Raw genomic sequence first — 22,217 nt, forward strand, 5'->3', positions numbered from 1 at the left:
TTTTTAGTGGCCAATAGCTACAGGGAAATAAACCTGGAAATCCCAAAGATTTAATTTGATTTAATCTGTGAGAATATTATTGGATGATAAGGAAACAAAAATGTTCATAGAGTGTACTATCTTTTTATTTTCTGGATTTGCATATTGTTTCTGTTATATAATACAATTTATTGTATTACCTGTTGCATGCATTATCTTATGTCCTAATGCATGAAATCTAAACCCAGCCTGTCCACATACTTGGTATGCTAGGAAAGGGAACACTTACAAGGAATTAAAGAGGTCACTGGGATGTCTTAAGACTTAGAACAGCTGTGTCAAGCAATTTCATTTCAGTGAAGCACTAAAACAAAGAGAAAACATGAGCCTAAGAAATCTTTCATGAGGCCAATGAAAGAACAACATTGCAACAAGTGAAACTTTAAGAGAACCTGACAAGTAAATTTTCTGCCAAAGGACTCTGTCAGAACACTATTACACTAAAGAGCTGCTATATGTATATTTGACATTTTCTGCAAAAGAAGTGCTGACTGTTCACAATTCCAAGAGGTGAACAGGAACACTCTTCTGAACAGAAATGTTGGAAAAATGCTATGTACTCTGAAAACCCAGGCCCCTCACCTCTCACACTACTTGCTCTTTTTGATAATTTTGACCGGTTTATTTTCAGGAGTTCTTTGTGTGTTATATGTGGGTATATACACTGTTATATTTCACATTGATTGTGAAGTAAAAGACACCAATGGTCATACAGGTACAAAGCTACCTCTCAAAGCCAGTGAGGTACCTAAACACCTTTACTGGTTTTGAGTTTATCAACTATGGAATGGGAAAATCCATTAGAAAATTAATAATGTCTTTTCTATGCAAGTTTGGAAAACATAATGCACATGGCACTACACAATACTGATTTCACAGAAGATTTGGGCAGACCCAAGAAAGCAAAGGATTTCGGTGCTTACGTTACACAAGAGATCCATTATACTGTGCCAAACCCACTGAAGAAGCTATGGAGGTGTAGGATGACCAGAGAAAAGCTTCCTATCAACACCATGGCTTTCCTAGGCTAACTCCTAGGCGCCTAATTCCCCCCCAAGCTATCTACGATACAGAAACTAGCTATCTATGAACCTGAGTATTCAAAAGGACCTGATTTGCCTGTTTGGAACATCATCACAGGATGCTAGAAATACAGGTTCAAACTTCTGGGGATAAAAAGAACTCACGTTTCCAATTTCATAGGCACTCAGGCACTTCAGTAAGCTCCTACTGTAATGAAGGATTTTTACAGAAAAGTGACCTGAACATTGAATGTCAGGGTTTCAAGTTCCGACTTCCAGTTTTAATGAAGTCCTGAGGTAGATGTACATAACTATGTAGGAAACAGGTTTTCAGCTAAACATTTCTCTCTGTTGCTTTCTATTAATTAATTTAGCATCTCAATACTCAGAGCGCTGCTTCTCAGGATCCCTGTTCCAGGTGCGTAACTCTCACAGACTAACCTAGTCATTCAGCTCCAGAAGTGGAATTCATAATGCTAGTTTTTAAATACTATTAAAATTATTAAATGATTAAATGTTGAGGCACTGAGCACCACAGTGTATTAGTCCCTTTTTTGTTTCTAACCAATTAATAAATTTGACAAGGCACCATCTACCCTGCAAATTTAAGAGATGGGCTCATGTAAAAATAGCATGGGACTGCATAATTGAAAACCATCATAAGGCAAATAGACATGGAGAGAAATTCGGCGTACAATATGCAATATTAGTTCTAGAAGTTCCTAACTGCTATAACTAATAATAATTTTAATGTTATATATAAAATGCAATGAGCATTATAACTGAATGAGCAAATTCATAGTTATTTACAATCTATGTTATATTCAATGTCATTTTGACAAATCCCCCAAAAAAGGAGAATGGAGATCTGCTAAAACTTATCCATTTTCACTTCTGTGGAATTTGAAGGTTGTAGGAGAAATTAGGTTTTAAAAAATATTTCGTAGATGAAGCTATTTCTAGACAATACTTTAGAGACAGAAATGCAAGGGAAACAATTCTCAGAGATTTTTTTCCTTTTTAAAGCAAAGAAATAATCCTCTCTCACTGATGGTTAAGGTCTTAATGATGAAACTCAAACCCCTAAAATTATCCTTTTCAGAAAAGCTTTCCAACAAAGTCTGATTTATGGGGAAAGAAAAGAAGAATAACTGATAGAGGAAAGTATTTCTTTGTCTTCTAGAAAACTCAGAATCTGTCTTCCTGGTTTATTCTTATTCACAAATACACAAATAAGGTAAAGCATTAGGGCTGACATATTTGAATGAACTGGAGCTATAGCATCAAAAAAAATTATTAATACTATTTGACCAGTACACACCTCCTAAAAGACCAAGAACCATACAGTGTCTGAATATAATTTTAAAAATAATTCCTAGTTCAGCTGAGGGACTATCCTCCCAGATCTCTCTGACTTGCTAAAAAATTAGTATACATTTTTGCAGTCTATAAAAAGCATTACTTTTTCTTTCAGCAATGAATATATATCGCAAAGATGGAACAGTTTTTAACATGTTTCCACTCTATCTTGTGCACTGCACAGCAGCAACCAAGGTAGAAGGTGGATTTATATTAGGAAATCCTAAAGGTCAGATAGAGAAATACTTTTAGAATCATCGAATATCCTGAGTTGGAAGGGACCCAACAAGGATCATCAAGTCCAAAGCCTGACTCTACACAGGGCAACCTGAAAGTTAAACCATATATCTAAGAGCGTCTTCTAGTATTATATATTTATACCTCTCTAGAAATAAGTTTCTCTAATGAGACAGTTTCATGTAATTGCCAACATTCACTGCATGCTTCATTAATATAATTACTTATCTTGAAAAAAAATATTTAGCAACTGTTACATTACCTGTTTTATAAATGCCATTTTTTTCAATCAGATATTTTTCAAGACACACACTCCTCTTAAGGACTTTACCAATAGGATTTTTAAGAGCATGTACAAGATTTCAGCATCTACCTCCCCCTAAACAGCCTACTGAATTTAAATGCTGATTTTTTTTTTCTTGCCACTGTTTGAAACAGCATAATTCTTTAAGTTGTTTGTTACAAGATCTTTCAGTCTCCAGGGTCCTGGTTATTCTCTGCTTATGCCTGTCCTCTGAATTCTGGGTGTTTGGTTTAATGCTTTATTTCCCAGTTGGTGAGCCATACTTCCTTATGGAGATATGCCAGTATTGGGCATAAACTGCACAGCAAAGCTCAAACTACTAAATACCACAGAATTGCTGCTGCAGGTTTATAATAATTAACATTAAAAAAAAGTTGAAAGAACTGATTAGGTTTCTGTGTACCCACGCCATCATGAGCCTACTAGGACAGAAGCAGAATACTGGAAGAAAAAAGTAGTTAAATTCTGTTTTGCTTTCCACTTCACAAAAGGTTTATCTCTTTAAAAAAAGCCCAAACACAGCTCTGCCATCTTCAAAGGGGTAGAATTACTCTGGACAGTGATACTTTAATCTTGATGAGAAAGCAATAGATTTCCCAACATCCCCTTGAGACATTAATATATACTATCTCTGATAATACCAAGTTATCATAATATAATATAGCATCCTGGCAGACCAGTATGCACAAACTTTTTTATCTTCCACTCCCTTCCTGCAAGCAAACGTATTATTGTTACCATAACCGCAGTAAACTAAAGATCAGATACTGCTATTTTTTTCCTCTGTTCCTCCCTTTAGCTACATTTATGAACATTTTACTCTGTTACAGTAAGACAAATCACTTCAAAAATAGCTATGAAGTATGGTGGAAATAATTTAGTGCATAGCTATATATAAATATTTCATAGATACATATATATATATATTTGGATATATGTATATGAACGTAAAACCAAAAATGGAGTCATGCTAATATGTATGGCAGTTCTTATTAAAAAGTATATGCTTGTAAATGAGGAGCAGGTATGTATTAGAAGACAATTCTCAATTTCTCTGGTTCTGTGGTTTGTGAGCTATGCTGTATGTATAAAACCCCTAACTTATCCACAACCAAAGTCTTATTCATATATTAATCTACCTGTGAAACAAACTCTTTGTCCTGAAAATGCTTGAAAGTGCTGTTTCAGCTTCAATCCTACATTATCGCCTGTTCAAGCAGGGCTTTGAATTGAGGCAACACACTCTTCAAATGACTGAACATCCAGATTGTCAGAGATGAAGATTGTAATGTCATTTTATACAACACAGGCTTGGAATAAACCACTATTTTATGTAAAAAAAATACTCTTGAGGAATACACAATCAAAACAAGTTTGACTATTTGGGTAAAATAATTTAGGTTGGAGATACATTACAATTTACCTTTATAGCAAATGTGAATTTTGGATTAGTGAAATAACATGGAAGATAGTGGTATGTTGCAATATTGGTTGCAGGCCAATAAAACCTGAACACCTCTGATCTTGCCAAAAGGAAAATGAGTAGGGAAATCACTCAAGTTTGTCATATAATTTAAGTGATCAACATAAAATTTGTTAACATTCACAGTTACAAGTAAAAAATGGCCAATGTTTCTAGATTTAAGGTGACCATAGAAACCTATTCCAAATTTTGAATGGTCTTTTCAAAATCAAGTCTGACTTCAGTTCCAGTGCCATTTTATCCTAACCTTCCCCTTAAGAGTCTGTTTTCCCACTAACTAGCCCTGAGCATTCTACAAGTTCTTGACACTTGGCAGAGACTCTGTACACAGGCACTCCTTTTTTCCATGCTGGTCTTGTCTATGCCTCTGAAGAGTTAGACTGATATAATACACCTTGCAGAACGAACCCTTATTTAAGTCATTCCACTCATACTACAAATGCACTTGAAAATGAATTCAGTTTTTCCATCAGTTACCTGAAACATCTCCATTTCATAGACACAGTCCAACCTTAAAAGCATAGTAACGCAAACAGCTAACATTCATACAGCTCAACTCACTCATTTAAGTAAGGCGATGTCCATGCCAGTGTGTTTGCAACATCTGTTGCTTTCATTCAGTGGAACATCACTTGGAAAACATTCTTCCATTATTTCTCAAAGACTTATTTAATTCTATATGTAACATATAAGAACACACAGTATAACAGGATACAAAATTTTATTGTATTAGAGATAATATAGGAATAACCCTCTGACCTCATGGTTTGGGTTGCAATTTCTGAGAAATTATACCTGTATTCCAGTCCCTATTTCAATAAATATTGAAGTATTTTATGCCAAGGGGATCAGTATCCATAGAAAGACTGATACTGAGTACTTCAATGGCTGCACAATATGCTTGGGAAAAAAGGAGAGCCAAGGTAAAAATCCTGCTTCAAATCAATCAGAAAGGGGTTTAAATTTGAATTGCACAGATACTACTTGAATAACCTAATTACGGTCATATAAAGAAGGGAAGAGGAAAATACAATCTCCATGTTGTAATCTATACCTGTTTTGTCTGTGAATTAGCTCTTACTTCCAATTATTTTGTTTAAAAAGTGAAACAATAGAGGTAAAATATTATGTCAATCAAACAGTTTAATTCAAGGATAATGTATTTTTCTGGAAGAGCGTAAAAATATTGTACTGATCAAAACAATTTTTTATGGCCACTAAATTAAAGACTTGATGAAAAAAAAAAGAAAAAAGATGTCTGAATAACACTATTCCTTGTCACAGTTGAGCCATTTTAATGGAAATTTTCTAAATTATTCAGTTCAAGGCAGGTGCCAGAAATGGAAAATTTCAATAAAAACAGTTAACATTTGCAATAATTATAAGCACTTGGGAGTAACATCTTTTGGTGAAAAGTTACATGCAGCCTTAGCTAAAGATCGTGCTACCAGGTCCACCTTAAAGATTTTATTTATGCCTGCAACAAAACCAGGAAGGGACTGTGCAACAAAAACTTTGATTGCAAATGAAGTTAACAATATTAATTTCTTAAAAAAAAGAACATACTTATGGACATATAACAAATAATAATTTGATGTGCTGGCTCAGATATAACTGTTGCACAAAATAAAATTTACTGCTCTCAATATTTTAAGCCAAATAATTTGCTTAATTAGTAGAAAGAATGGTAGAAGGGTCACTAAAAACCTTGGCTTACTGCTGAAACTACACAAATTTTTAGGGATGGAAAGCAGGGAACACACCAAATCTACTGGTATGGGTCTACATAGAACTTTATTGCCCTGTAGGAAAGAAAAGAATTTTAGGAATCTTTATAATCCTGCTGGGCCTGTAAAAACAGAAACAAAGAGAGGTCAAAGGATCTCAATGGATGGTTAGGCTGCAAAGCATGTGCAGTGAAATACTTTGACATTAGTTTCAGAAAGGGAAGCAGTGTTGAAATTACTTTGGACAACAGACAGTAACAAGACTACTGAAGACTATTCATGTCAGGAAGAGTATTAGAAATAATTATAAATTACAAATTTTATTAGTAAAAGTATTATAAATACTATTTCACATCACAGGAAGTCACAATACACATGCACACCATCACAATCCAAGCATTAAACTTCCAAAACTCAGGCCGTAGAAAAATGACAATAGCTTTCTTGACTATTTTTCTAATCAGTCCAAAGCATGCAATTTCAAGAAAGAAAGTCCGAATGTTTGAAGTATAAATATTTACAATTTGAAACTATTTATCAGAGGGAAGAAGCTGAGCAACCCCTAGTGGTAGCAGAAAAATACATTCTGGGGAAAAAAGCAAAATTTTTTGAGGAACAAAGCATTTTCAAAAAGACATTAATTTGTAAGCACAAATTCCTATATTATATGCAGTGTCCAAAGCTGATGATAACATTTAGAAAAAACTATAAGTAAAAAATTAAGCATGACTCACAGCAGTTTTTCCCTAGAATTCAATTAGAATTTGATAATTGTGTTTGATAAAATACACTACAATATAGTTGTCTTAGAATATATTTAGAATAACTTTTTAATACATTTTTCTCAAAGAGATTGCATTTTTTTTCCTAATTCTAAGATGTCCTAATGGAGCTTCTGCCAAATTCAGCATCATCATGTAGGGAGGGATTTGCATATACTATACCAATGAAATGCACAACGTGGTATTAAAAAAAAAAAGAAAAGCTTAGACCTTTTTGTATTTTGTTTGAAAGTGGTTATCTAGAATTCAGTTTTATCAGCTCTCTTGTATAAATTGCCATTTGCTCCTCCTTCTTTTATGCTTGGAAATAAGAATGAACACTAATCAACAACCCTGCAGTACAAACTGTACTTTCTGTCTTCTCAACCTTTTTGAAATTTACTCCCGTTGAGTGAAATTTTCTGTGTCAGCCATCAGCTGCTCAAGATTCTCATGAATAACCATCAGAACAAAGTAGGTACAAAGACAGAGGTCAATGTGCCTGAAAAAACTGATATCAAAGAACTTGAAATATATCTGAACTGTATACAGTCTTTCAAAAGTTATCCATACACATGTATTAAAAGGAAAAGCCCTTGCTCTATTGCCACCAATGATCCCATGCCTCTAGTCATCATCAATATAAAGGGACAGTGTTTCATAGTCAAGGTCATTTCAGACACCACGAGTCCAGATACCAGTAGATAATATTATAGAAATGAAAGAATGAGTCCAAAAGTATGTCCTCTTGTTTCTAAAAGATGTAACATGAAGACAATATTTCTAAAATCAAAGACAACACTGACAGACCTAAAATCACATTTAAAGGTGCAGTTATAATAAATCACTTTGGAGCTCAGTTCTTGATTTTCACTGTGTTTCTAAGGTGACTTTTGAAACTGATTTTGGGTCAAAAAACAGTTTAGGCAGAAAGTTAATGGGCTTGTTACTGGAACATCTGCATCTGTTCCAAAGATGACAAAAAAGGACCTCAAGAAACTTGAAGGCAATCCCTAAGAAATCACCACACATTGGGAAAAAAAACCCCAAGAAACAAGAAAACCCAACATTTGACCTACCATAATTACACTGCTATAGCATTTTGTGCTGAGCTGTAGCAACCAGCAAAGCAGAAACTTAAGCGTAAATTGCAAGCTGCCAATTTAAGTCTGCACCTAGTACAAGATTCCTGTGATAGACTAAAGGCTAGCTACTTCAGAGCCAAGAAGTCTGACATACATATCTTACATTCACAGAAAGAAAGACAACATGAGAGACATCTTGAAAGAATTTCTGAAAATATTCTTACAAACATTTTTAAAGATCTCTGATTTCTTACTGAAAGATATGTATAATTTTACTTTAAATAATCTATTGGTAAGGCATAGTACAATGTGCCTTCACGTGTTGTCTATTTGGTAAAGAGTGCTTAACAGACCTTTCATTTTTATCACATTCAAGAAACTTTCTATTACAATTAAGGACCATCACATAAGGAATCACATGGAAATATCATACCTCCAAGTTGCTGAGATGCTGTTTTTCAAGGAGTTGTTGCATTTCTTTCACATTTTTCTGGAAGAGAAGTCGGTTACTATCCATGTTCATTCTACTGCTCTCTTGTATTGTTTTATCCCAGCCAACCATTGCTGAAATCTGCTTCTGATGGAAAGAACCGTTTCTAGGTGCTGATGAGGATGAAGTGTCATCTGTGGTTCTTGATGCAAGCAAATAACTTATTACTTTGGCTTATTTCTATGCATCAACTGTACACTTTTAAACATGTTCCTTTCCAAAAGTATATACATCATCAGTAAATGCCTGGCAAGTGAAGGACAGCTGTACTATATGTAACTACAGGTGGTGCTGTTAGTACTACCTAAAACTGTCCAACACTTTCCATTTTAAACCTTCTCTTCTGTTATTTATAAATAGTCAGACTTTTCTGATTGGGTTGTTGGGTGACTGCCTCAGGCTGAATTAATCTGGAAAATGTCAGCCAACAGTTTGGTCATTTACAGAAACGGAAAATGGAGGGTTTTGGTTTAAAAAAAAACAACCAACAAGAAAAATGGCCTTTGTTTTTCCATAAGGTTGGCTTATATAGAGGACAACTATATACCGATGCTCTCAGATATTCCCTTACTTCAAATAGCAAGAAGGCTTTGTAGTATCTAGAGAGCCCAACTCTACTGATGACGTGTAATGTCAGCAATATGGTACATTAAAGAATTTTTATTTGCTATCTGAAAAAAAATATCTTTGGAGTCACTAGTGTAGCTGGGTATAGTGGTCAGGGGGAGCCCAAATTAAGATAGAGGAAACCATAGGTTTCTACAGGATGAGAATTAGCAAGAACCGTGGGGCTCGTTGCCACCCAGGAATCAAAGAAGCCAAGCAGCATGTGAAGACAAATGACAAGGAAAATGTGCAATCAGAGACTAGGAAGGCAGGGAGTGTGTAACAAGATATGTTGAAGAATAAAAAGCAATTAGAACTGGAACAAGGCTGTCTAAGATCACTAGGAATAGGAACCAAGCTTTGGAAAACACGAAGCAAGAACTAGGTAGATATCAAGGATGACAAAAACAGGAAACAAGTAGCTTTAAGCAATAAGAAAGGTAGGCCTTAAAAAAAGCAAAAATAACCCACACAGCAAAACCAACCAGCTCATAGGTAGATCAAGCTTTAGTCTTCTGGAAGTATAACTATTACCAGGTTGCCAGTAATGCTTGACTGCCTAGGTGGAACAGTTTAGCGAAGAACACTGATCCTGTCTTTTGGCTCCAACCTGGTTTGAGGGCACTAAATGGCCTTAGTCTGGCATATCCAAAGTGGCCCTTATAGAAATCTCTCACCAGATCCATGCTTTGAGTTCTCACATCTCTTCAGTAGAGCCATAACCCTTACAAATCATTAGAAAGCCAAGCCTGCCTCACTGTTTTAGGGTCAAGTATTTGTTGTACTCCACAATGATTACAGATGGTGGTAGAAGGAGAATAGATCTTGGAAACAGATTATCAGTATAAACTTTCAGTGAAGGTATTTCTAAAATGGGTATACCTTTACCAAAAAGGGGAGATCCAGCTTTTATTTTACCAGGTTGATCAGGCCCAATATTTGAAATGATACTTTGTCTCAACAATCACTGGATTGAGTAACAAACCAAACCTTTTGTCAGTTTAATATGCAGATGCTTTCCAACATTCCCAGGATGCATTTCTCATATATGGTTCCTTAGCAGCATCAACATGATCCCTTAAATGTTGGTAAATTAGGTGAAGGTTTTTAGCTACATTTGTGGTAAAAGTGAACTTTTAGTCTATATGCAACTAAATGTGAAAATCATATATTCCCACATATTTCCCTCTTTTTTTTAAATTGAAATCTGGCCTGACAAGATGATCTACCATGCACATTTTACCCATCCTCATTTTCAGTGAACGTGATGGTGAAGATGATGGTTCCTTTCATATATGGGCAATATGCAGTGTAGGAACTTGTAAGACGATATGACTACTTCATGCGACACAAAGCTATCTTCATTAACAGCTGGCAACCCTATTGAGCAAATTTGAACAGTGCAGTCACACAATACGTACACAGACTCCTCCTCCTCTACTGCCTATCCAGCAGAGATGCATTACTAGGAAACATGTATTGTTCCTTGCTGGAGATAGCTACCATATGTCTAATATATGTACAGAAACTCAATAACCCCTTTCCTTCATTCCTCTCCATTTCTTCAGCTTAAGTTTCCACAGTTCCTTCTTCTCAGCCTTCAGCTGTTTCATCCTCTTTCTGTATCTAAAACTATACTCTGTGTTAAAATCAATCTCTTCTTTTTAGTACATCTGTGTCAAATGGTTAAATAGTCTAATGAGACCTTTTCTGTATTTATTACAACACTTACAATTTTAGGACAATGGAAAACGGAAACTTTCATCCCATCAAGATGATTGTTATTTTTCAGAATATTTTATACAATACTCCAAAAAGGTTGGCTTAATTGCACTGACCTAAGCAGAGATATATATTTGCAGAGTCTAAAAAGGAATTTATTATTTCTGATAAGATGGCTGATAGCAAAAAGGGAGAACAACTTCTCATTTATTTATAGAACTCATAAAACTGCATTCTGTATTCTTTTGAATATCCTCCCTATCCAAAAACTTTCTGTACTTATCCACTTTTAAAGACTTTGTTACTGTGGACCAGACTGATATACACTTGGCCCCCCAAAATCTTTTTTTTGTTTTTTTGGGTTTTTTTTTTGGGGGGGGGGGGGGAGCAGTTTCTTGATATCTATTTGGATGTTGAGACCATTTATATTTTACAAAGGCTTCTACATTCCAACTTTTTTCAGATAACATTTTTGATTTGTCATAATTAAGCTTCTATCCCAAGACTGAACCTAATCAAATACAACTGTTTTTAAACACAAACAGGGAAATATATCTTGTACAAAGAGCAGCACACCATTTACACACTTAATGTGCACACATCCCAATGCCTGTTGGCTAATGAGTTGACCAAAGTCTTTGCTTCAGCATTTCATAACTAAACCTTATTAGAAGCAGAGTAGCTCTACTGCAAGCACAGAATAAAATCTCTTACTCATTAGGTGTTTCAGGATTTTTTGCCTTTCTCCAAAGGGAGGTAATATGTCTCCATTTCTTAATTTAATTTTTTACAACTTTTTAAACATAGACATTAAGAATTCTAGAACCTTATAAAATTCACCTATATCCAGTTGGGTCTGCAGCCATATTTATCTTGAATACTTAATACAGTATTAATTTCTTCCTTTAAAATGGAACTGTCAATGAATTCTATACGTTCTATTTCTGAGAGAGTGTAAATTCTAAAGATGATAGAAGATTTTTGGTTTGAGTGTATATAGAAGTGTAAGAAGAGATAGAAATACAAAAAGGGATCTACTACCTCACCTGAGTTAGTTATTAGCTGTCCCAAATTTCTGAATAAAGGGATTATAAGACATTTTTAAAGATTTACAGCTCAGAACTGGTGAGTTTTGAAGAACCTTCACCTTTGAGAACCTTCTCAAAATGCTTTTCTGTATCAAAGCTTACTTTGCTGTACTGATTTGCAAGAAATTTATTTGCACTCTAAGAGAATTTTGCACAATTTTTGGAATCAAGTCTAAAACCACAGAAATGCCACTTTTGTGACCCACACAAACTATGGCTCCCAGACCAAAACTAAAAGGAACAACCCTGCATTAACATCTTCTGCAGCAGACCAGAAGAATCTATGCAGCCTAGCGTGTATTCAGTTTGAATCTCAGTGCTTAGTAAGGTATTGTGTGAGATGCAGACAAAAATGGATAGAGTATTTTCTCTCACAAGGAAGAAAGACAAATTGTTAGCATCAGAATAAGCAAAGCTTTATTTTGTATTAATTTGTATATCTTGCCCCTATACAGAAGCCTGTACTGCAATAACTTAACTCTTTTTGCCTTAGTACCATCCCTCTAATATTCTCTACATCGTCCTTCACCCACCCCATATGGCTCCTACCCAAGCTTCCTAGTTACCAGCTGGGGAAAAGGCAGCACATTCTGTGGCAGATTCCAGGATATTCATGTGCTGTCTTACCTGTATTAACTGGCTTGTGACCTGTCAATAGGTCAATGTGGACTCAACTTTTAAACCTTTTTCATGCTGGGGTCACTTGTTTGAATAATTTCTTCCTTCCAAATTGCCAATTTCAAACTTGTAGAAATATAATTATCTTTGAGATTCTTAGCTCTCTCTCAAATTTTGTTACTAGGGGAACACAAACTGTAAAAGAATATGAATGTATAAATTTAATTTCCTTAGGAAATCAGGTTATGAAAACAAAAATCAGGAAAATAACATACTATCGTTATTACAGGATACTGAATTTTTAAAATCATACAAATATAATATGGAGTGACAGCAATGTTACACTGTAAGAAATGGTAAATGGTTTGAAGATGTCCTGAGAGAAAAATGTGAGCCCCTGAGGCACAAGGAGCAGTTTGAAGAAAGATGAAAAATAAAGGAACAAATTATAAAGGCAGGGGGAAGAGGCACTGAGCTGCTGTCCTTGAGTGAGCCTCTGAGTGAAATGAGGAAAACGATCAGGAACCCTGAGGCAGAGTTCAGAAACATCTACATTTTTTCACCATCATTTCAACTTATATTTAGTAGGTAGATTTTTTGTTTGTTTCTATTTATGGCTGCAATCCTCCTTCATTATGTTAACCCAGTGTAGTAGCTACAGAACTATATGCATGTTGACTGGCAGATAGCATGAGTATGTAGTTCTCAGAGGTATAAAATATTTTGTCAATCACCCAGTTTATTTCCTGCAAACATGTATTAATCAGCAGTAGATGTGTAATCAAACTGAATATTGACATCACAACGAAGAACACATCGAAGCTCAAAAGTAGGGAGACCCCTTTTAGACGGAATTTATCTCTATTCTGAACATGTGTACAATTTACAGCATGCAGAAAATAATTATAATAATAGTAATAACAAAAGCAACAACAATAACAACAACAACAAACCTCCTGAACTGAAACATCAAAGAAATGAGAGATTAGGGAGGAGATAATCAGGAAGGAGTATCAAATACAGCAGATGATAGATAAATTGTGCATGAAGAAACATTCTGTGATAAGTCATGGTATCTTAGAAAAAGTGCTTGGGTAGAGTGAAAAGTATGGAATTCAAATTGTATGTGATATAAAATGAAATTGCAGGCAAAATTGTTATCAGGATGCTTAAGATACATATAGAGGATGAGAAATTTAAAGGAATGACAGCTGGAAAGAAGATAAGATCATGGGATGAGCGTACAAACTAAACTATCCTTGAAAGTCAAAAGGAAAAAATCTGGATGAGAATAAGAAATCATCTAGACAAAATACTTTATAATTCATGGAACATCAGATGATTTGATAACTATGGCAATCTGAGTCAAGCTATAACTGAATGGAAACCGGGTTAACCCTGACTATTCCCAGAATTCCGTTGAAGGGAAAAGGTTTGTGTCATCTCCTCTGCTGTTTTACCAAATGGACACAAACAACTCAAGGATGTTTCATGTTTCATTGGAACAGTTCACAGAAATGTTTTCTTTGCTACAAGAGAAATGGTCAACAATTTCTTGAAGAGTAATTGTCTGCTGTTTATTGAATACACTAAGCAATCTACTTCCTTTGATCATCAGAGTAAACAGAAATGCTTACCTGAAGTTGGTTCTGTTTCTGCTGGGGAAGCACAGTCCTGGTGTTAAAACTGATCCTTTAATTTGTTCAAGAGCTTCTTCTAACTGAAAAGCTGCTTTTGTCTGGACTAGAGGGATAGAGTAAAAAACACAATGGAAAAAATATTTTAAAAATTGGAATATTTTACCACACACAGTTTGGTTAAGTTTCTGAATTTGGAAGCTTAAATCTAGACTGTTACAATAAACTGGGTGGTTTAGCATTGTTAGACATGCTGGGACATCTCTAGCTCCTCTGAAAAAAAACCCCAGTCTATTTAAGTGTTTACAGTAACACATGTATTCAACAGTTTTGCTATCTGGTTTTAGACTGCACTGTTGGATAAGTAGGAGGTTAAGAAATCTAGCACTAACTTTGTTTTTACATTATGATTATTCTGCTCATGCACTAAGCCAAAGTTATGGCTTGCAGATATTTTACAGAGGCCAAATTGTAACTTAATAATCAAATCAGTGGAGAAAGAAAGAGTCCAGACAGGCACAAGGTGTTGCCTCTTTCAAGTAAGTAAAAATAGGGTAGAAAGTGGCAGCAGCAGAATTGCTATAAAGAAAAACCAAGAAAAAAAATAGTGATTCATTATATTGCTACACAGTCTGGGCTGTCAGTAGAGCTATGAAGAAGCCCTAGACCAGTACTGTTCTATTTTGTTATTTTAATCTGACATTTGATCTTGAAGTTAGAGACATTACCTCACAGTTGGCACAATTGCAGTTGGGAGAGTAAATCTGTTAAAGAATACCTAAGTAATATACCATATCTTAAGAGTTTCAACACTGGAAAGTTAACTGGAAATCAGACTTGGCTGATGCTATTAAAAACTCCTGCCAATCTGCACTGATTCCAAGAAAGCAGGAACTGAGTTGAAGTGATCATTACTTCCCAGCAGCAAGAGAACAGCTTAAAAAGCTGACTAATTCAGCAAAAGTTATGTAATACATTAATATATGCTAGGACTGCTTTTACTTAATGATAAACAAAATGCACATTCTTCAATATTTCATATTTGGGGTTCAAATAGCAGATCGTTATACTATCCTAGTAACATTCAGTGGTTTTGTAACACCCAACAGCCAGCTGTGAAAGCATAGTATTGTAAGCAACAAGCACACTACAGTGGAAAAAGTGGGGGAATCCCATACAATTTTTAGAAAAAGAATGTTGTTTTTTCTAATTCCCTCTACTCAATTTTGTCGTATCAGACCTGAGCTTCTTGTCAGTTAAGTTTTGCTTATATGAATTAAATTAATTTGAGTGGTCAATTGTTCTGTTTGCCTCAATTATATTCTATTAATAGAAAAACATTTGTATTGTGAATAATGGTTAAATTTTAATTTCCAAACCTATTTGCTTGTGCTGAGAAAAAGCCAGATGAGCACGCTGGAACTTATCAGTTGCTTCCTGAAGTTTGATTTTCCTCTGCTGCAGAACTTGTTCTCTAAATCTTTGTTCTTTTTCTTCTTCTTGCTTCTGTCTTTCTTCAAAGGCTCTGTATTTAAGAAGCAAAAGTAGATGATCCCTTTGTTTTCTAATTACATTTACCAAAATATTAGTAACTCACTTGCTTATCAATCTGCAATTTTAGTACAAAAGCTTGCTTGTGCATAAATTAAATACTATAAACTTCAGCACAGCTGGATTTTTATGGTTTGTCTGAATGTAAATGGGACAGTGGGTGGTGAAGAAGAGACACACCATAACATTTTTATTTTTTAGCCTCAACCAGAGTTTTTATTCTTTCTTATATGTGAATTAACATGCAGACTCAACCAGTTCTTGTCACCAATGTGACTTTCACCACAGTCTTTACATTACCATGTAAATGTATCACAGTGGGCAGATCAATAGGAAGGTGAACTGCAAATGCTCTGTGTGTGTGCCTTTCATGAGCTGTCGGAGAAATAGTAACAGTTTTAAAGTTGTTATTTAGAAATAATGCAAAGGAACTACAGCTTTTACATATCAGTATGTAAGAGTTAGTATCAACTTCTAGTGGTTGAGAAGCTTCCTGAAAGACAATCAGATTAGTAGCACAAAATGGGATAAAACAGTAATGTGAAACTATGATTGACAGAATCACTTGTTAAATATGTTAAACATGTCCTTCTACTGGCTGGAAAGCAAAGGAGGCTCTAATCGAAAACAACCGTCATCAGCTTTCCTTCGGTAGGCGCAAGCTTGATGAAGCTATGTGGAATTTTTATTCCTGATGACAAAATCATCAACTTTTACTGACAAACTTAAACTAGCTCTTTTAGTGAACTATATCCAGTAAATTTATTGGCACAGTGCCTATGTAGGCAAGTTATATTTAAACCAAAAGAAGGTAGATTTAGAGTAGATATAAGGGAGAAATTTTTTACAAAGAGGGTGATGAAACACTGGAACAGGTTGCCTAGAGAGGTGGTAGATGCCCCATCCCTGGAAACATTCTATTCTAAATACAGTAATACTGTAAAAGTAATACTTTTCAAATTAAACTTCTGAAGCCTGCCATGCAAGGTTCACAACTGGGAGCTTCCCATCTTTAAAGTTCTCTGTGTGTTAGAAATGTGATTTGACAGGTCACTAGTACGCTAAGCAGGGTCCCATTCCTAGCCAGCATTAGTGGAAAGAAAGGTAGTAATGTTTAACCATTTGTTCTTTGTTTCTCTCATCACAATAAGATACATTCCCATAATTTTAATCACTTGCAGTTGCTTCATAGATCTTCTTGCTTAATGGAGCAAAGCTGCTACTTAACAAAGCTAGTCCTTAACTCAAGCTATTTTAGTTATTCTTCTGTTTGCTTTTCAAGAAAAAAGTTCAAACTGAAATATTCAACTTGACCCTCCCTAGTATCCCTTCAAAGTACTAACTGATCACTAGTGAAAACAAAGAAAAATAATTTGAAATAGGTACTTTTTATTTTAGAAAGTCTAAAGGCTGTAATTGCACAATACTAAAAAAATAGGAAAATTGCCAGCTAATTCCCAAGTACACACTTTTGCAGGAATATCCACTTTAATCCACTTGGAAGCCAAAGCATAGCAGAGAGAGACATAAGGAACTTTCAGTATTTTGAAAATTCATATATGCATGGTTGTCAAAATATACTGAAACTAATGACTGAGATTTCCCAATTTTATGGACAAATTATTGCATTTCATTAATAGAAACTGAAGAAAAAATAGATACTTTTTTAGATTTAAGTGGAAATGCACTGTAAACAGATTCCATGAAGCTATTCAAACCTTAAATCTCAAAGACTATGTACTTGCATTCCTGCCATCATTACAAGTGCACCTTAAAACGCCTCCCTGTATCATAAGGGGAAATAGAAGTTGTGTAACATCTGATCTTCCTTTCTTCAGTACTACACCTCCAGAACTATCAATGTTAAGCTCAAGAAAGACAGTGCTGGAGCATAGGAAAAGCCAAAAGCAAGAAGAGAGACAAAATGTGCAAAAGGATCCACTGCTTTTGCTAATGTATGTAGCACTCTGGATCAATGTTCTCCAAGGTCAGAAATCAAAATGCCAGTAAACAACATAAGCAATTACTGCTTCTACTTTGGAAGTACATTCCCCCCAGAAAGCTCCAGATGTCCCAGCAACAGTATTCCTCACAATTGTCTTGGAGCACAAGAACTGCTGAGACGACATCCTGTAACATATACAGAGAGTAGCTTACATCTTATTTTAACAACCTGTTTATTGCAAATGACACTTAACAGTTACACTTTCAAAAATCCAGGTGAATTTCTACAATTCAAGGTAACCCTTCTTCTAGAGATGAAGTTATAAAACTTTACAGCTTCAAATGAAGGATACGACAGAAGATCGACTTATGCAAAGAGAAACAATTAAATTAAAATATGATCCCAACAGTGCAAGTTTCATTTGCAAACTTCAGTTTGTCAGCAAGCAGGAATGGCTTCACTTGAGGCATGAGGTGAAGCCAGACAAGCAGTTATCCAAAAATAGAAAAAATCTGCAGAGAACTCTATCCACATAAAATGTCTTATTGCAATTTGCTTAAAATTTCACAGGAACTTTAATTGTTCATACAATCCAGAAGTTAAAACTAAAAAATAGAACTAAAGTTCATTGTAAACTTTCAGTATTCCTGTATTTCACTCACATTAAAATCTGATATGGAAATCTGCAATATTTGACATCTTTATCCTGACTAAAGAAATAGGAAATCACAACAGAGGAAACAGACTTGCTTATCCTAGTAAGTACTTTAAACACATTCTTCTTGATCCCCTTAATATTTCTAGAAGTTGCTCAAGAAGGCCTTTAGTTGAACTGTAGTTGTTAAATCCAGACATGTGGGAAATTCTACAACTTTGCACCTGGAGTAATTCCAGTGTATAACTCCAAAAAGGAAAGAGTAAATTCTGACAGAGTTTTTATTTATTTATTTATTTAAAAAATTATTTTGGAGCATGACTTAGCTCCACTCTTCCACATTCCTAATAACTGGCACAAAAAAAAGAGTGTTGTTCCGTATAGCTGGAAATGGGCAAGTCCAAATGCTGATGCAAGCGGTCTTTTTCACCACAGCTCATCATGATCAGTATTTGGTTTGGATTAAGACATGAGGAAGAAAAAGGATCTTATATTAAATGTAAGGAAATGCATTAAAGATATTCAGTGAAGCCTGCATCATTAACTTCTTGACTTCACAGAATGTAAATTGTGACACCCAGCTGCATTATGTAAAATAAATAATTTTACAAATGCAAATTGACATCTTATAGAAAAATAGTTCAAGCAAATGTTTTTTCATCCACTCTCCTTAAGCCACCAGCTTAGGTTCATATCACAGATGTAACATTGGCAAAAGACTATGGCTTTAAGATGGAGAGTTAGCAGAAGAATTTCCTGACCGGTGTTTTTTTAACCCAGTTTTTCTGTCTACTATAAACAACCCAGCGGTGCAGCAATTTTTGAAACGGCTGCCAAAATGTTTATAGTGAATTTGGAATATGAAACTTAAAATATTTAGCAGTTTCACATATACAGACAGTATGTGGAAGGTATTTTTATGTTAAAAACAGTATGACTAGATGGTGGAACTATTTCCTGGTTAATTTTATTAAATTATCTTCACAATGAAGTGATGGATGCTACATTCCCAGGTGGACTAAATACTTGCTACTACCTTGGATGAAAATTAAAACAAGGAATATATACAGTGCATATGGAATGCTATGAAATAAACCTTTTGATACTGAGTTGATATTATTCATTCATTGCCATATCATGTTTGCAAATCAGTGCACAGTAATTTTAAAATTCAGGTAGGAGGGTATTCATATACTTAATGACTACAGCAAGATCAAGAAAATTCAAGAATGGGGCGTCACACTCAAAATCCCCTTCATGATCAAACAGGAAACACACCTGATATCCCTAAAAAGATCTGCGGACGTTGCCCATAGATCAATTTTTTTCTTTAAGCAAGATACTTTCCAGGACCGTAGGAACACATATTAACTCTATTCCCCCATCTTTGATTATCGTATGCTGAATACAAAAGGACAGACCGAAATTGCTGTAAGGGCTTCAGAAGGACCAACCCTTACAATGCCATAAGGGCTCACAGAGGGCTGTCCTCCAGAATGCCCCAAAGGTTCACAGGAGGGCTGCCCACAGTATCCACCAGTTTTTACACTCCAAATCTTGTTTATAGGCAAAATGCAAGCACACCTTATATAAAGCCAAGAATTTTTCTGTTAGCATAATTCAAATCTTAAAAGTCTAATAATTATTAATCCAGATATAACTGTTACTGAAAAATACAGTTAGAATACTTCTATACAGAGAAAGCGTCAATAACAGTGATAAACCAGTTGAACTGTTATTCACACATTGAATTTCTACCCCTTTTCCTGATGCTCACACTTCCATTGCTCTTCTGCCATCCCAAGGCTGGTAGTTTCATTCTGGTGGTGCTGGGATGTTATGGTGAGCTGTCAGTATCTGAAGTCCCTTCACCAGGAACAATATGATGTTCATGTTAATGCTTTCTTCTTCCTCATCTCAGGATCCACTTGGAGTCATTTTTACATTTTCTAACATGCTTTTACACCTTTGCTCCTTCTTCATCAATCTGCAGGTCCACAGTACCTCCAAATATTCCATACATGGTGCCTTTTACATATATTACATACTATTCTTTTGTTCTCTTTGTTAGCCCTAAAGCCAGTTTTGTTAGATCTAGGTCTGCATTTCTTTAACCAACTATCAGTGAGTTGTTTACAGCTGTGGGGTCTCCAGTGCCAAGCCTGTGCGGCATCTCTTATCATCCCCTCCCTGTACTCCTCTACGCCGCATCCTGCACCTCCAGGTCTCAAGGCCTCTGCTATCATACCAGGCCTGTATTTCCCTACACTGTATCATTATGTTAGTCATAAATATCTCATTCTCTACATAGAATAACTGCTTGTTACTGCTATCTATATAAAACTATGGTCATAGCATAAAAAGATAAACAAAGGCAAAATAAATTAGCCACAGACACCTGGTCAATTAGAGAAATTGTTGTTGCAGCTAAACCAAGAAAAACAAAGCTGCAGGCAGGTCAAGAAAAGTTCAGAGAGAGCAAGCTTGGCAAGCATCTGTCCTGAGGCCTTGCAAATTCAGCACAACCCTATGGCCCGTTACCAGAAATGGCACACTGTATTTCAGGTCTACATGGTTACAGTGACCACTACTTTTCACAGATTCACTCTGATGTAGAAAGCAATACAAAATTCTTAACACTTTGCCCTCTCTGTTTACCAAGTGCTAACATTTTTCTCCTATTTCTGGCACTGAACTGCTGTTCATTCTCTATCAACAACACTGATGAATAATTTAAAGAGCTTTTGTTAAATAATCAATGATAATCAGCCAGTAGGTGGAGCACAAAGCTTGTGCATATGTTGAAAATAAAGTAGTTTTGAAAAACAGTAACAATGGGAATAGATTGGAAACTGATAAATTGGGAAAGTATTTCCTTCCCCAATTACAACAGCTGGATTAGCTATTCAGATTTCAAGGCACTTCAAAACACTGAACCAAGACAGCTGACTGTAAGGTTCATTTAAAAATGCACATAGACAATTGCATTTCCGGAATGAACAAACTACCTGTAGACAGTAACATCACAGTAAAATGGGATGCCCGTTTTGCATTGAGCAATAACAGCAGGAAGGCTACTGTCCCCAGTAAATCGGCAGCTGGTATTTAGAAAGTAGTGGGGTATATAAACACAAAATATGATATCCTATTCATTTACATCAAGTATGTGCTTAGTCAGTAGCTCTTATTTCCAGAATACTGTTATTTAAACAAAATATCTGTCAGCTACTGCCCCAGAGCATATTTAATTCTTAAGCTGACCTTGAAATCGCAACTTCACATATCAGTGAGACAATAAAGGAATTACTTTCTTGATACTCAGGGAACTTGTGTAAAGATAACCAGTAGGCTGTTTTTTCGCTGTGTTGAAGTACTGCTGTTAACACAAAACTAAGGAGCTTGGTCAGTACAAGAGATGCAAAGAAACTGATGGCATCAGATAGGAATATGGGTTCCTCTAAGTATTCACTTTGAAAAAGATCTGTGAGTTAAGCTACTGAGATTTTGCTTTCCAAAGCTATACTTACTCTTTTCTGAGCAAGGGATGTTTTTGTCTTTTACTAATAAACCAATTAACTGAGCACATCTTGTCAGAAGTTGAGTATTTTTAATTCTGAAGCTGCTGCATTTTAGAGGTATTGACAACAGATCAATACAACACTATCAGGGAAATTTCATTACAAGTACATTTGGAAAAGGTTGAAAAGAGAAGATAATCTGCAAGCTCTCTGTATATGCAGTTCTCATTAGCTTAAAAAGTTCTGGGCACTAGGGGCTATCATACTTGGACTCAGCCTTGGTATAACCTTGTTTAAAGGTGGACGAATGGTGGTTCTTCAAAAAACACCAAAAAAACCCCACAGAAAAGTTTTCCTCCACAATGCAACA

The 22,217-nt window shown here is 35.4% G+C and overlaps 1 protein-coding gene across 1 annotated transcript in view; it reads right to left on the minus strand.

Moving 5' to 3' along the window:
* KIAA1377 (KIAA1377 ortholog) overlaps positions 1 to 22,217 on the minus strand; it is a 43,070-nt gene that overhangs the window by 14,473 nt on the left and 6,380 nt on the right. The window contains exons 3-5 of the mRNA XM_010578256.1: positions 15,558 to 15,703; positions 14,179 to 14,284; positions 8,451 to 8,649 (exon numbers count right to left, since the gene is read on the minus strand). Of these exons, the coding sequence (XP_010576558.1) occupies positions 8,451 to 8,649; positions 14,179 to 14,284; positions 15,558 to 15,703 (451 nt within the window). The remainder of the gene's footprint in view (positions 1 to 8,450; positions 8,650 to 14,178; positions 14,285 to 15,557; positions 15,704 to 22,217) is intronic.

This window comes from Haliaeetus leucocephalus, unplaced genomic scaffold (assembly GCF_000737465.1).
Source record: "Haliaeetus leucocephalus isolate CR32 unplaced genomic scaffold, Haliaeetus_leucocephalus-4.0 Scaffold616, whole genome shotgun sequence".
Lineage (NCBI taxonomy): Eukaryota > Metazoa > Chordata > Aves > Accipitriformes > Accipitridae > Haliaeetus > Haliaeetus leucocephalus.